The 14440-nt window shown below is 37.4% G+C and overlaps 1 protein-coding gene across 1 annotated transcript in view; it reads right to left on the reverse strand.

Moving 5' to 3' along the window:
* Nucleotides 1–8406: 8406 nt before the first annotated feature.
* TRIP13 (thyroid hormone receptor interactor 13) overlaps nt 8407–14440 on the reverse strand; it is an 18967-nt gene continuing 12933 nt past the window's right edge. The window contains exons 9-11 of the mRNA XM_042473595.1: nt 12455–12567; nt 9136–9205; nt 8407–8755 (exon numbers count right to left, since the gene is read on the reverse strand). Coding sequence (XP_042329529.1) covers nt 8660–8755; nt 9136–9205; nt 12455–12567 — 279 coding nt within the window. The 3' untranslated portion in view covers nt 8407–8659. The remainder of the gene's footprint in view (nt 8756–9135; nt 9206–12454; nt 12568–14440) is intronic.

A 14440-nucleotide genomic window follows, 5' to 3' on the forward strand; every position in this document is an offset into this window, starting at 1 on the left:
AAAGTGAGAGTCATATTTTTCCCCCCATGATCTGGAACCCATAATGAGGGTGTTAAAACTGAGTTCCACATATTGTCATCTATGAAATGCTGGACAAATGGTTGATTTTGCAATTCTTAGTTCATGTTGGCTTACGCAAGAAAGAAAAACAATTTCTCCCTGTAATTTAACATACTAGCTTGCCCTACTTAACCTAAAAGGCCCATCAGGAAGGAAGTGAATGCATGCACAGACTCTCTCAATTACATGGGAAATCTCTTCCCCTTTGGCTTTCATTGAATGTAAATATAAACATCTGCAGTCAAGAGGGACTCATCACAATGTCTGAAAGACAGAAAACTCAACAAGGACAATTATTCTGAAAAATAAAAGAACTGAATTGATTGGAGAGCTTCTGCTAGCAGTAGTCTTTTCTCTACTTGGACAAAAGGGAGTAATACAAAGTTATTTTTCTCCCCTGATCACTGCAAGTTTTAATTTAACTTGTGGAGTAGAGAGGAAAAAGAATAGAGACATCCCTTCCCCACTGTTTTGCAAAATTGTTCTGCAGGATGAGGAGGAGAGAAATGGTGGAAAGTCAAAATTCCATGCTCAGTTTAAGTTGCTAGAAGTTTTGTTTTGTGTGTGTGGCAGGGGTTCTCATTCAGCACAATAATAGGGAAAAATAGAGCATGCATTTTATTTATTTGTTTTAAAAAGTGCATGTGGATCTGGATATGGGAAGAAGCAGCCCAAAATGGCATTAAATGTAGATCACATTATAGAGTTGGAAGAGATGACTGAATTGGTATGAGCTGTCAGTTTGGACAAGCCCTCTCTGTGTTACGTGATTATGCATGTCATGAAGATTTATATGGCAAGACTTCTAACTGGAATTCTCTCCCTTGTTTCTCACCTGCCAAACCATAATCCAAAATCCCTTCAAATTAACCATGGCCTTGTATAGCAGCTAGCTGCTGAGAAAGAATGTAGCAAGGAACAAACTTGTTAAAATCAAGAGGGCAGAAGGACAGAGCAGAAAAAAATGACCCAGTGATAGAGACAGACAATAGGGCTAGACTTGGAATTAGGGCAAGGCTCAGAAGTCAACAGCAAAGGCCCACAGAGCCAGTTGCCTTATTTGCTTAAAGGGAATGAAGGTTTTCCTGGAGTACACAGAAAGTAAAATCAGAGATGAAGATGCTCAGGGTCACTGGCAACAACCTTGAGAAGAGTCAGCCCCATTTCAAAACAACACTGGCATATATACATCCTCAAGGCCATCTTGACAACACATTTCTTTCTTTACTCAGAAAAGAAAGAAAGAAAGAGTAAGTAGTGAGGGATATAAGAGGGCCTTTGTGTCTTGGAAAGGGTGACTTTCTCATGGAATGTGAAACAAAGGCACACTATTGTCTGCCAGATAACCCTAGATGGCTTCTCACACTTGAAAGCATAAGTGACACATCAGAGGTAAAAGAGGTCCTGGAATGGTACTAATACATTTTAGTTAATTAATTGCACCGACCATTGGCCATGCCACTTACACAGTTATATGACTGTAGCTTTTCTATGATGGAGCTAGAGTTAGTGAGGGGAATTCAGAACTTGTGGCAGGTAAATACCATTTGAACCTGGTCTCCCAGAGGCCTAGTCCAGCACTCAAACCATTACACCATCCTGGTTCCTTATCCCCATCCCTGTCTTGAGAGAAGGAAACTTTTTTTAAAAATCCATTTCTTACCTCCGTCTGTGCAGTGAAAGGGAATGAGTAAAGTTAAAAGAAGCACACACATATATGAAGAATACACGGGGGAAATTATCCTATAAATGTAAAATGTAAGACTGACCCACAATACCCCTCTCCTCATCAATAAAAAAACAAGAACAATTTATATATATATATTTTAAAAAAACAAAGACAACTTCTTAAAATTGTGAAGTTGAAGGCTTTCATGGCCAGTGTCCATAGATTTCTGTAGGTTTTCCGGGTGATGTGGCTGCATTCTAGAATAATCTATCCACCTCCATCTGTGGTTCGAGAGAGTGGTGGCATGGAGATGTGTGGGGTATAAACACTTGTGGAACCTTGTTTGAGAGGAAGTGATTTACATGTTAATCTGTGTATTGCACTGTTGTTGAATGACAAAGCCTCAGGGTGGGAGGATATGCATGGTGGATGTGTGTCTATTAGCAATCCACTGTCTGTGGAGAACTCCCGGACCCTGGGTGGTGTTCATTTGCATGTACTGAGTTATGTATTGATTCTTGATTGTGATGTTTTTCAGGACTGGATCACAACAGAGATATCTCAAACTTCTTGTAGCATGTTAAAATGTATCCAAGACAAGCCACAATTTTATCAACGCCTTGATTGTGACAAAAAGATGTTGAAATCATTTCATGAACCAAGTTATTAGAAATGTTGGTTTTGTCATCAGTAACCTGGATTGGGTCAGTCTTTTGGTTCACATGAACCTTTAATGTAAATTTGTCATTTTGAATCAGATTTGAGCTGTTGGTACTTGTGGTTGAAAACAAACACTATTGGTTGTAGCTCAAGCCAGTTTATATTGTGGAATAGAGATTGTTGATCCTATTTTTTATTTTTGTATTTTGTTTATTGTAACAAAATGATTATCGTCGCCCTAAGCTGGCATCCATCATTATTTGGAACTCCAGGAGGGCTCAAATTAGACAATCTTTATCAATTGGTGGCAACAACCACCATTCAAAGGGGCTTGAACTTATTTGGTATATGTCAGAACAGGTGATTTATCTGTGCCATCTATTTTTGAAATAGCTAGAGGAACCCCTTGTGTTCATGAAAACTATTAACTGAAGCAGATCAGGCACTGTAGGTGCGCCAGTAACACTAGGCCCAATAACTAGAAACAAACTACCTAGTTGAGGGTGTTCTTCATGGATCTTACCCTTTGTTAGGTCAGGTAGACTCAGGTCAGCAATGTGTCTACAGCCACTCCAAAGTGTTGTAGGTTTTGAAATGGAACTAGGTAATTATTTTTGTGAGTTACCAGAAAACCATATCTGGATAGGAAGGAAAGCACAACTCAACATCTATTATACAGTATCCTATGGAAGAGAATCAGATCTGATTAGGACATTGTGAAGTTGCGGGTATACATGAAGATCTCACTATTTCAATGTATCCTTATCAGTGTAGTGAGTGTCATTGAAGAAAACAACAGACTGAATGGTAGAGCCTTGTATGGAAAAAGTTTTGTCTGGTAAACAATGTGTAGATAGTTGTGATGAAGTGGGTGGATTGGGATGCAGAAGCAAACTACAACAAACAGGGACACACGAAAATCCTGGAGCTGAAGTGCTTCCAGAATTGTCTGGAGAGTCTCCAGTCTGAGCCTGTGATTTTTTAGAAGCCAATTGACCCATTTTAGCTCTAGCATCACACTCTAACATTTATTTTTGTTTGTTTTAAATGTACAATTAAAGAAGATTGGAACGAGCCTCTTTTGTTTTTTTTAGAAAGATAGTATAGTTTTTTTTATGGCCCCAATATTGATCAGACGTTTTGTGGCTTTTAACATTAGACAATGCTTCTTTGCCTTCCTGTACCTTGAGGAAGCAATGAAATCGTGATGAGTATGGCATAGAAAGTATATCAGAGCACCTTTTTAAATTTTATTTTATTTTTAGAGTTCAGAAGACACATAGGCCTGTTGAATTTGTTATGAAAGATGAAAGAAAGACTGCAGTCTTCCTCTCACCCTTTAGCACCAATCAGCCAAGACTGAGGCTATTTCTGTCATTGTTTGACAGGTATTGCCACTGACATTGTTGTTGTTGGCTCAGGTGAAGCAGTGCCTGGGACTACTGCTGAGGTTGATAATTTAGCTCAGACCACTGTCTGCCAAACCTATTGTCTCATGTCGAACAAGTACTATACTACTACCTTATTTTTAAAAACCAGCCTAATCCCTTAAATATACTATGGGGAAAAAAGGAGGACTGCCCCTGATGAAGGGACCTCTTTTCTTCTTTTATGTGAAAAAAGCAAATGTTTTGTTCTTATCATTAATCTCTATCAATATTGCATCTAGTGATTGTTGAAAGACAAAGTCAAGGAAGGAGGAGAAAAGGAAAAACACAGCCTACTTGGAGCCAAGGCAGGAAAAAGACTGAGGGATGGTGGGGGTTGCTCTCTCTGGTGGCGACTCCTTTAAGTCTGTTTTTCCTGCCTATTTCAGAGCAAGAGATGGAATCAACCCATTATAGGATGTTTCCACCTCCATCACTGGGAAATATTGTAACTTCCTTCTGGCAGGGCTTCCTCTCTCTCACCTCCGTCCTTTAATTTCTGTCCAGCATTCAGCTGCATGCATTATTACATCTGCTTGCCGTTTTGACTATGTTTCTCCTTTATTGTCATCCCTTCACTGGATACCCTTCTCCTTCCGTATTCAGTATAAGCTTCTGCTGTTGACTTTTAAAGCCCTGCATGGGCTGGCCCCTCCTTATCTAACCTTCTTTCTCCTCACCTTCCCAACTGTGCCCTCTGTTCTTATAGTCAAGGTCTGATGTCCCAGCCAAGAATTTCCACTGCTCCATCCCAGATCTGTCCCTTTTTACTCGCTGCCTCTCACTCCTGGAACCTCCTTCCCCCACGAACATGGGTCATCACTTCTTTAACCAGTTTCAAAACTGAGTTGAAGACCATCCTGTTCAGAGAAGCATTCCCAGGCATTGCATGACTATTACTTGTTACTTGACATTTTTAATTTATTGCATACTTTACTTTATTGTACCCTTTCCCGTATTGTTATGTATTATTTATATGTATTATGCTATTATTTCTTAGTTTGTATGCCATGGGCAGGTTTACTTTATTTATTTTATTATTTGTATGTACAGCACTGTGTAAATCTACAGCGCTATATAAATAAAGCATAATAGTAATAATAACACCTTGTCCCTTTAAAACACCCTCAGAATAACACTAAGTTGCATTTGGAGAAATATTTTACATTCTGGCTTAAATCACCACCACCCCTCCCTTTTAATTTAATGTAGCCATGAATGCATTTGTTCAGATCTCTGACCCTATTAATAACCTCTGAACCTATTTACAAATTTGCTTTAAACACGTGAAGTACCTTTTCTCCAAAGGAAAACTAATAGTAATAATGGGCTCCATAGGTCAAACTTAAACCCCAAAGCCTCCCATATTACTTCACACCACCCATGAATCAGACAAATCAAAACTGCAAAACTGAAGAATTCTCATTTGCAAACTTCAGGTTAGCACTGTAACATGGCTGTTTGTATTAACTTTCCCCTTTTCGTGTAACTTCTGCCAGTTATTTCTTTTTTTGGTGTTTATGTGGGTACTATATTTTTCATATTTTTTTACTAGTTAAAATATTATTTATACTGGTCTATATTAAAACTGAATAAAAAGTTTGGTAAAAATTATTTTGGCTCAAGCAGCAGATTCAAAATACTAAACTGCATTACTATTTTTGAGCATGCCAGTGGGATGAGTAGCATGTATATTTAAGGAATTAGGCTGGTTTTTAAAAATAAGGTAGCAGAATCAAAAATCTATAAAGTGTGAATTTCCTTAGTGTTTTTCAGTATTCTGGAAACTTCAATGATGAAAGGTAGGTGCATTTTACTGAAACGGTCAGAGAAAAATATACAACACATTTAAGGCTTTTTTGGTTTGAAGTGTAGATGAAATGAGATCTGTAGGGATATGGAATGATGTAAATAGGTCATTTCATAGAAGACATCAAAATAGTCAATAACATGGTAAACTTAACATAAATAGGACCCATATTCTCAGCCTTGATCTAAGAATCTCAGCCAGTTCTCTAACATTCAGAGTGCATAAGTGCCACCTCGTGGCTATAATTAGAAATGAAATGCCATTCCTACTGTTTTGTGTTTTCAAGTCATTTTTGACTTATGGTGACCCTATCATGGGGTTTTCATGGCAAGTTTCTTCAGAGGGGGTTTGCCATTGCCATCCTGAGGCTGAGAGAGTGTGACTTGCACAAGGTTACGCAGTGGGTTTCCATGGCTGAGTGGAGAGTTTAACCGTGGTCTCCAAAGTATTAGTTCGATGCTCAAAAAAACTACTCTATGCTTTCTTCCCCATCCCTCTACTGCTAATTCTAAAAATGTTTTCGAGTGGGATTGCTGAGCACTGTTGTTTGGACTACCCACAAAAGTGGCCATATCAACTGTAGCTTCATTAATTATATGGAAGTTATAGTATCATCTGGAAATAAAATGTATTTGTCTGAGCCGCTGGGGGAAAAACTGTCAACTATACTTGCCATTGAAAAGAAGCATATTAATTACAATAAAAGGGAATTTAAAAATGTGTCTGTGCCACATTCCAGAATATTAAAACTTACGTATACTACATCTTTCATACATTCAATCAACTTTACTTGAAAATTACAAGGCCATCTAATTTTGATCTTTTCTCGTGAGCTTTCATCTTTTAAGTTATCTATGGCACTTCTTTATTGGATGTGGTACTATGCTCCACAAGTCAAGATGACAAAGAAATGAGACTGCTGGCTTAGAGTCCTTGATACTTTCAAGCATATCCTGGATGAGAACATCTGACAGATGTCACTGAAAAAGCAACCTTTAAATGATGGAACTGCAAGTAAAAAAAAAGTCCAAAACTCCAATAGAAAATTACAATGTATCTTGGAAAAAACTATTAAAACTAGATATTCTGGCTAGGACACAACTGATTCTGTTTTAATGAACAAGAAAACCTGGTTGTGAGTGTAGGTCAGAATTAACCGTAGATCTAGATCATGTAGGTTTCTTTTAGCTGTCCTGGATCAGATCGGTTTTGCTCACCAGCAAGACAAATGCAGGCTCCCTATGGAGAGACCTACTGGTATGCGATGGGCTGAAATTCCATCCTTAAGAGGACAGGTTCTTGAACCAATGCTGCAACTGTCAGCAACAGCACCAGAACAGTACAGTACCAGAGACAGCTTGGATGTATATGGGAATACTTCCCCTCAATGGAATTAAAATGGACCTGCAAATAATGTAACTGAAATTTTATTATCTGTCTTTCTTATTCTTTGTCCCTGGTTCCTGCATGGCCAAAAAGGGAAGTGGTCTTTGCCTGCAATGAGATACCTCCAGAACAACTGAACTACAACACAGACAACATCTGATACAAAAATTAGGCCTATAACTCTATCATTACCACCTTTATTCTCTTATATGACTTTTTAACATATTTTACCTGAAGACACCATTGAAGCTTCCAAAGTCTGCATGATGTATTTTGCACATTTCGGTTGGCCAATCTCTTTTGTGGATTTTGTTGTTTCCCCCTCCCAATGTATCTGAAGAGGTTTCCAAAATTCATGATATTTTGGACTCCCACAAGAAGAATTACTCATAAATCAGTTGTGTTAAATGTCTTCTTTAAATGTTTTTCTTCTTTGGTTCTGACCATTGACACAAAAGGGGGGAAATGCACCTGTGAGAGAATATAAAATGAAAATGCACCTGTGGGAAGACTGCATGGATCTGTTGCATTACTCCTTATCTGTGAGAAAGGCCAGATGTTGCCTGAATTGTCCTTCATTATGCTCTGAAAAATGAAATCAGTCTGATAGGCCATGGCAGATGAGCGAGGGGGGCGGGCAGTCTGTGAGGTAAATGCCTGTTACAGAACATGTCGCCATTTGCTGCCAAGGCAGAGAACAACTGTAAGATGTGTCTACTGGGCTGAGCGGTAGACCATGATCTCAGTTGTTTCATGCTGCTTTGCAGATAATCCAAATAACCCTGCAAATCTCTTCTCCATAGTTGAGGCCACAAACTCATGGAATGCTAATCTCTAGGTTGGCAAACAAAAATCAAAGAATAAGCTTGGCCTCATCCTAACATCCAGCATGTGCATAGACACAGCATGAGGGCCAGACACGGACAGCAGCTGCTTTTCCATTTACCCATTTGTTTAATATTGGGAGCCGCACATAATATGAATGTGACTCAACATAGAGAGCAAGCTTGCAAATAAATCAGTAAAGCTTCACTCACACTCTCTCTCCCTCAAATAAAAAATCTACTCGCCCTCTTGTCCATACACACTTATACTGTATTAAGAATCTGCAGTGCATTAGACAGTATGGGGTTCTTTCTTTCAATTTATAGAAACTTATTTTATGTTTTTGGCCAGGGATGATTCCTGCTCAGTAACAGTGAGTATAACTTAAGTATAACAAGAAGAGTAACAACACCTATATTTGCCAGCTGTATTTTTTTAACTGAAGATCAAAATTATTGACATGGCAATAATCTAGTTTCAGAGAAACTCCATAAAAGGATACAGACTACAGGTACACAGGATGTTTCATGACATATACCAACATTATCACAAATAAATGACAAAAAAAGTATTACTTAGAATTCTGTATTTAAAAGAACAACTGCATTACAATAATCCAACCAAGTAAAGCTCCTGAATATATACAGTATTTTATGTTTAAAGTACATTAGCAATAAATTTACTTGAAAAACGGACTTCCTTTAAACTGTTCTCTGGCTAGAAACTCATCATTCTTATTATGAAGTCCCAGTGTTCATGCAAAAAAAGTAAACAAGGTAACTAATAAGTACATTAAAGCACTATAGAAGAAGAATAAAAGTGTCAAACACAATCTGAAAGTTTTGTTCTTTCTTCAAATTGCTTGTCTACCACAAGTGACAGAGCTTGAAGGAAGGCTGTCATTGAAACATTAGGTGACTAGAAGCAAAGATTAAAAAAAGTGTTATAATATTGTCATATTATGAAACAAGTCTATTATATAAAAAGAGAAACCTCAATACATCAGCACTAGGTAAATGCTTAAATTCCACTAAAACGCAGGGCACCCAAGGGCATTATTTACATTATTAAATAATTCTTGAAACTTAATCATATTCAGAAGCCTGATCTCAGCATACATATAATGGATGTTGTTTATAAATGGCTTTTGTTTAAATGTACTATCTACTACTGGTGCAAAACATAAACCAGTGTAGGTTTGCAGTTAGTAGAAGCCAAAAAGTGGTAAGAAAGTCAGAAAAATCACTTGTTGCCCACCCCTGAAGTAAAAGGTGATTCACAAAAAAGCATAACCTTACTTGAATATAAAGTGCATGAGCTAGAAAAGGAAGTTTTCTTAAGACACGGCCACTAAGTCCTTCACTTTTCCTAGAAGCAGAACCATATTATAAAGCATTAGGATTATTGTCAAAAACACAAGCACGTAAGGAATTTCAACTGTGCAATGAGGGCAATGAATAGCAAAGCTATTGAATTGGGTACTCAGATGAAGTCTTCATTAGCCCTTGATTTTAAAGAGAATAAATAACTACTTATAGAAAATATCTATTTATCCATCTATCACTCTCTCATACACATACACGCACTATATATAATATAGATATGCAGATGACACCGTACTTCTCCCAGAAAATATCACAGACTTGGAACAACTATTAAGGAAAGTTAAGGGAGAAAGTGCAAAGGCAGATTCTCTGTGGTCATTATTTTTGTTTACTTTATGTTCAATATATAAACAAAACAAAAATTATGACTACAGAGGATCTACATAAGTTTAACCTAGAAAATGAGGAAATCAAGGGTCCCCATACTTTAGATCAAACACTGATCAGGATGGAGACTGCAGCCAAGAAATAATAAGACTAGGAATGGAAAGGGCACCTATGAAAGAACTAGACAACTTTCAAAAATGTAAAGATATACAATTGAGGATTAGTTAGAATAATCCAAGCCATTGTATTCCCCATCACCATGCATGGATATGAGAGGTGGACAGTGAAAAATAAAATGATAAGAAAACTCATTTGAGATGTCGTGCTAGAGAAGAGTGCTAAGGATACAAATGGATCCTTGAACAAATCAAGCCTGGAAGCCAAAATAATCAAATTGAGTCTGAGATACTTTGACCACATCATGAGAAGGCACGACTCTTTAGAAAAGACAGTAATACTATGGAAGGTACAAGGTAGTAGAAAGTGAGAAAGACTGCATGTCAGTTGGATAGACTCAATCATAGAGCTCACAGGCCTGAATTTGCCTTCATTGTCTGCTTTACAGTTATATAAATAATCTGTGGTCACTATTTTTGTTTTCTTAATTTTCAACTGTAACACTGCCTTTGCACTTTCTTCCTTGACTTTCTTCAACAGTTATTTCAAGTATTTGTTATTTTCTGTTAGTAGTATGGTGTCATCTGCATATCTTTGTTGGTGTTCCTTCCATTGTCAAGTTCTCTTCCTTCAAGTCTAATTTATCTTTACATATGTTATGTTCAGCGTATAAATTATATAGCTAGGGTGACAAAATGCAGCCTTGCCTGACACCCTTGCCAATGGGAAACCATTTTGTTTATCCATATTTTTTCCTGACAGCAGCCTCTTGTCCTGAATCCAAGCTATGCATCAGGACAATCAAGTCTTCTGGCACACCCATTTCTTTAAGAACGATCCATAAATTTTCATGAACTACACAATCAAAGGCTTTACTATAATCTAGAGAGCACAGACTGATTTTCCTCTGACATTCTTTGGTGCACTCCATCATCCCAAGTATGTTTGCAATATGATCTCCAATGCCCCCTCCTTTTCTGAATCCATCTTGAACATCTTGTATTTCTCACTCCATCTATGGTAAAATTCTTTGTTGTAAAATTTGAGCACTGATTTGCTTACATGAGGCGATGATCTGCTGGTTACTCCAATCCCTGGTGTCCCCTTTCTTGCGGATTGGGATGTGCATTGAGTGTTTCCAATATATGGGCCATTGTTTTGTTTTCCATATTTGTTGAATTAGAATTTAAGTGGATTCTGTTTTCAAACTGTTCTATTGGTATGTAATCAGCTCCTGGTGATTTATTTCTTCCAAGGGCTTTGAGTGTAGCTTCCATTTTTCTTTCTAAACTTTTGTGTTAATCTTTAAATGCTTCTTCCTTGAATAAACCTGGCATCTTTTCATCTCTTTTATGTGCCTTGGTATATTCATGAACTCAATTTGATTTACCTTTGCAATTTAGTTTATGGAGGAAGAGGCATTCCCCAGATAAAAGACAAGTTCCTTTCTGACTATGAGTGCATTTATACTGTAGAAATAATACAGTTTGACATCACTTTAAGTGCTGTAGTTCTATCCCATGGAATCCTAGGATTTATAATTTTACAAGGTCTTTAGACTTCTCTGCCAAACAGTGCTGGTGCCTCAGAAAACTACAAATCCCAGGATTCTGTAGAATAGAATCATGGCAGTTAAAATGATGTCAAAATTGCATTATTTCTATAGCGCATAGATTATTTCTATGAAAACAGTTTGCTTACTAATCCTTGCATGCTAGCCCTTATCAGACATTCAGTTTTAAAAGTAAAGAGAGCTAGGGATGCTTGCTCTGGCCACTCCTCTTCCAATCTTCACATGCCTACATGGAAGGTCTGCAGTGAAAATGTGACTTGTTTGGCTGTTTCTATTGTTTGAAGAAATAGCAATGACACAGCCAATGGTCAGGGATAATGAGATTTGTAGACTAACAACATATGGAAAGTCACAAGATTCCCACTGCTAGTATATAGTGTTGTGTCTCTAACAAAAATTTCACTTATGCAAGAAGGAACACAAGCTCGTTTTCCATTTTTAGGCACATAAAAACATTTCCATTTTCAATCCTTTGAATAAATTACAAGAGCCATTCCCTAACTTAAAACTAACACATTACATTGAGATATTTTACTATTTGGTTCTTTTCCTCCAAAGCTGCTATCTAGCTATATAGGTATCAAGACTAAGTTTACACTTTGGTCATGATTCTGAAAACACACATACCCTTTGTAGAAGTTTGCCTCCTTGCATATAGGGGGAAACTGTGTAAGGGGATCTGGCTGTGCATGTAACCCCTGTCCTCTTAACATAATGCATGCCAAGTCAGCATTCCAGTTTTTAAATACTGTGTGAAAATGTCCGTACTGGGCATTGCTCAACCCAGTTGTGAACCCAACTTTGTCAGGATTAGCTTTGTGGAACACTACCCTGATATGTACTGTAATAATAATAATAATAATAATAATAATAATAATTAATAAATAATAATAATAATAATAATAATAATAATAATAATAATTTATAGCCCACCCAATCACAAAGAATCCGGGCGGGTTACAGCAATAGCAACATTTGGAAATATTCATTTCTAGAACCACTTTTTCTCTTACTGTTTGAATTAAAAGCTAAACTAAATCAGTAAATTAGAGCCAGAGCTGATATCTGCAACCATGCCCTGTGATCAAATTGCACCTGCAAATAAATAGGTGAATGCCTACATACGGAATAACAAAGTCTTTAAAGGATCATAACCTATGTTGTATATGTAATGATAAAATTAAGAAACAGAGAAATAAAACCCAGAGATCCTACCTTGAAATTGTTTTTAATATGAGACTCAGTTTTGACACATCGTTTTCTAAATAACCAATCATCTCTAGCTCACGGAGTGTCAACAGTTGCTGTCGAGGATATATTATTTGGCACTTTGGAAGAAAAATAATAATAATGATATATATATATATATATATATATATATATATATATATATATATAGACAGTTGGCCCTTCTTATATACGGATTTTTTATACACGGATTCAAGCATACATGGTTTGAAAATGTTCAAAAAAAGTATAAATTTCAAATATCAAATCTTGATTTTCCATTTTTTATAAGGGATACCATTTTGCTATGTCATTATATTTAATGGAACTTGAGCATAAACGGATTTTGTTATACACGGGGGATCCTGGAACCAAACCCCAGCGTATAACAAAGGTCCACTGTATAACTCAAAATGCACTGCTACTCAGTAGGAAAAACACTATCAAAATCACAGAATTGGAAATACCTTGGATGTCATTTAATGCAAACCTTTTCTCAAACAGGACACAGAACTATAGTATCCCTATCAGATGGCTGGACAAATCTCTGCTTAAATACAGTATCTCCACCAAATGAGAGTGACGGGGACTTTACTTCCCCAGTAACTCTAGGAGAAATTAGGAGACCAGGCCTGGTGGATAAAGAATCCAATTTTATTTAAGAAAAGAAAGGTATTTCTGTCTCCCACCCTGACAGATTAGAACCTGGAGGGAGGAGTCTTGAGCCATGGCCTTGTACATTTTAATATAAATGCCAAGGTTGCCAAGTAACTATTGTAAACCGCATGTGCTAAACCCTACAAAGCTAAGACATGCAATAAGAAGTCAGAACATTTAGGCATCAGTCAATCATGTATAGCCTCCTGTAAGTTAAACAACAATTCCCCAGTCCTTGCTATATAACTCATCCTGCAGTCTCTTGGAGTAGCAGGGAACCAAATATACCTTGTAGTAAGCTTATTCTTCAAGAACAGGGGTGGGGACTAGATTCTGAATTCTCTTTCTGAATTTGGTAAGGACCTCTCTATACAAGTGTACCTCAATTATCAAAGTCTCTGACCAAGAAGCTTCTTTTTACAAAGTCTTTTCACGCTCACTCAGCCCCTTCCCTTTTCCTCATTATCTGTCCTAGTGGAAAGCTTTTTAAAGCAGTATTGCCATTGGAAGGATGATGAAGGAGGACTGGAAAAACACAAACTATCAGAGTTGGTTTGCAGCAGTGTGTCTGCAGTAAACAATGCAACAAACCTCTGTAGCCAATCCAACATTAGCTGTGTGTGCCCCCCTACAGCAGGCAAGGTAAACAGTAGCTGCCTCCAGAATTCTTACTGGGAATGTGTGAACAGCAAAACAGTGAGAAAAAGAGAAAGCAGATACGCCTGCCTCACTAGCTATTCCCAGCATGTTAAAAAATCATAGATCTATAAGTTTGGCTATCAAAATAGAAATCATAAAAGTAGAGGCTGGTGAAAGAAAGAAAAAAACAACATCCCTAGCTGTATTTTGGAAGAAGCCATCAAGTGGTCCCTAGAAGTTTAAAAATGTTCTTGTTTGCTTATGCAAGGTTTAGCTAACCTGGTCGTTTAGCATGTGCATATTGTCAAGTGTTGAATAAAACTTTTCTTGAAACATGTTGAACTACAGTGCCACAGAGGACAAAATGGCATGGGCATCACTGGCATCCACACGGCCACCATAGCATATAAGAGGATTTAACCTTACATGTTTTTTCCCACATGCGGGGGGGGGGGTGTCCAGAACAGATCCCCTGCTTTTAGGAAGGGGGCATTGCATTGTTCTTTTTTTAGAGTGTAGGCACCTATCCCAGTTCTTTCTATGTTATTTCTGCCACATTTTTCTGTTAGAGAATGGCCAGAAACACAGCTCCCTCATTAACAGAAGTATACCTGTAATTAGTAATGATGGGTTTTTTTAACCATTCATTCATTGCATTTATATCCTGTATTTTCTCCC

This window comes from Sceloporus undulatus, chromosome 6 (assembly GCF_019175285.1).
Source record: "Sceloporus undulatus isolate JIND9_A2432 ecotype Alabama chromosome 6, SceUnd_v1.1, whole genome shotgun sequence".
In the NCBI taxonomy this organism is placed as follows: Eukaryota; Metazoa; Chordata; class Lepidosauria; order Squamata; family Phrynosomatidae; genus Sceloporus; species Sceloporus undulatus.